This window comes from Neophocaena asiaeorientalis, unplaced genomic scaffold (assembly GCF_003031525.2).
Source record: "Neophocaena asiaeorientalis asiaeorientalis breed wild unplaced genomic scaffold, Neophocaena_asiaeorientalis_V1.1 C48143287, whole genome shotgun sequence".
In the NCBI taxonomy this organism is placed as follows: domain Eukaryota; kingdom Metazoa; phylum Chordata; class Mammalia; order Artiodactyla; family Phocoenidae; genus Neophocaena; species Neophocaena asiaeorientalis.
In genome coordinates this window covers 1-1,019 of record NW_020184081.1, presented here as the reverse complement: position 1 = coordinate 1,019, position 1,019 = coordinate 1, and the positions used below count along the sequence as shown (strand labels likewise).

Sequence of the window (1,019 nt, the reverse complement as noted above, 5' to 3'; positions counted from 1 at the left end):
CCGCTCGGGGGCAAGGGGAGGGGGAGGAGATGGGGGGGCGGCGGGAGGAGGCTCCGTCTGAACAGGCCCCCCCTCAGCAGACTCCAAGGGAGGAGGAGGCTCTATCTGAGTGGGCCTCCTCTGAGCAGGCTTGCCGCTTTTTTTACATGATTTACTTCTCAGAGTTTTCTTCTTTGCACTGTTTTTCATGCAACTACTTTGCTTTTTATTCTCCTCTACTTTGCTGTCACCCTTCGGCACTTCCTGACTATTTCTGGATTTGCTTTCTGCCTTCTTTTTCTTTTTTGTCACAGGTTCCTCATCATTCACAGGTTCTTGTAAGGAACGGGCTTCAGCTTCTGTCTTCCTTTTGCTTTTCTTGCTTTTACAGCTTTTTTCTGCATTATTTCCTGGGTGCACATCCATCTCTTTAGCTTCCAGTGCCGATTTGCGAGTTCTGGTAGTCACTTGGCTTGAGGCATTACTACAAGGCTTTTTCTCTTTTGGAACATTATCTTTTTTCTCCACTTTTACAGACCTCTCGTTCTTCTTCCCAGTCACATCCCCCTTCATTTTGGTCTGCTCTGTTTCTGTCTTCTCATTGGTGATTTTGTTATCAGGCAAGTCAGCCTCTCGCTTTTTGGTTTTCTTTAGCTTCACTTTTGAGACATCCATGGTCTTATTAGGACAAGTAGGATGCTTAGATTTGAAATGATACTGCAGATTACACTTCTTGGAAGCTGCGTAGTCACATACAGGGCAGTTGAACTGCCGTGGATTAACATGTAGCTCCACGTGTTTTTTGAAGTTACTTCTATCTGCTGTTTTGTAGTCACAGTGCGGGCAGTTAAGAGGTTTAGGCCCATTGTGAACCTGTCTTGCGTGACGGGTTACTTCATGTTGATTAGAGGCCACATAACTGCACTGGTCACACTTAAATGGCTTCTCACCTGAAGGTAAACAAGAGACGTTGCAGAAGGCATACATTAAGAAATGAATTCAAGATTTACTCAAGCATACTTACAAGGAATTGGATATAT

The 1,019-nt window shown here is 44.7% G+C and overlaps 1 protein-coding gene across 1 annotated transcript; it reads right to left on the bottom strand.

The window, feature by feature from the left end:
* Positions 1–12: 12 nt before the first annotated feature.
* LOC112392028 (RE1-silencing transcription factor-like) lies at positions 13–929 on the bottom strand (the record flags this gene model as incomplete). Its single annotated transcript, XM_024733570.1, has 1 exon — positions 13–929. A coding segment is annotated over one exon (917 nt), but the record flags the coding sequence as incomplete, so codon positions are not given.
* Positions 930–1,019: the final 90 nt, after the last annotated feature.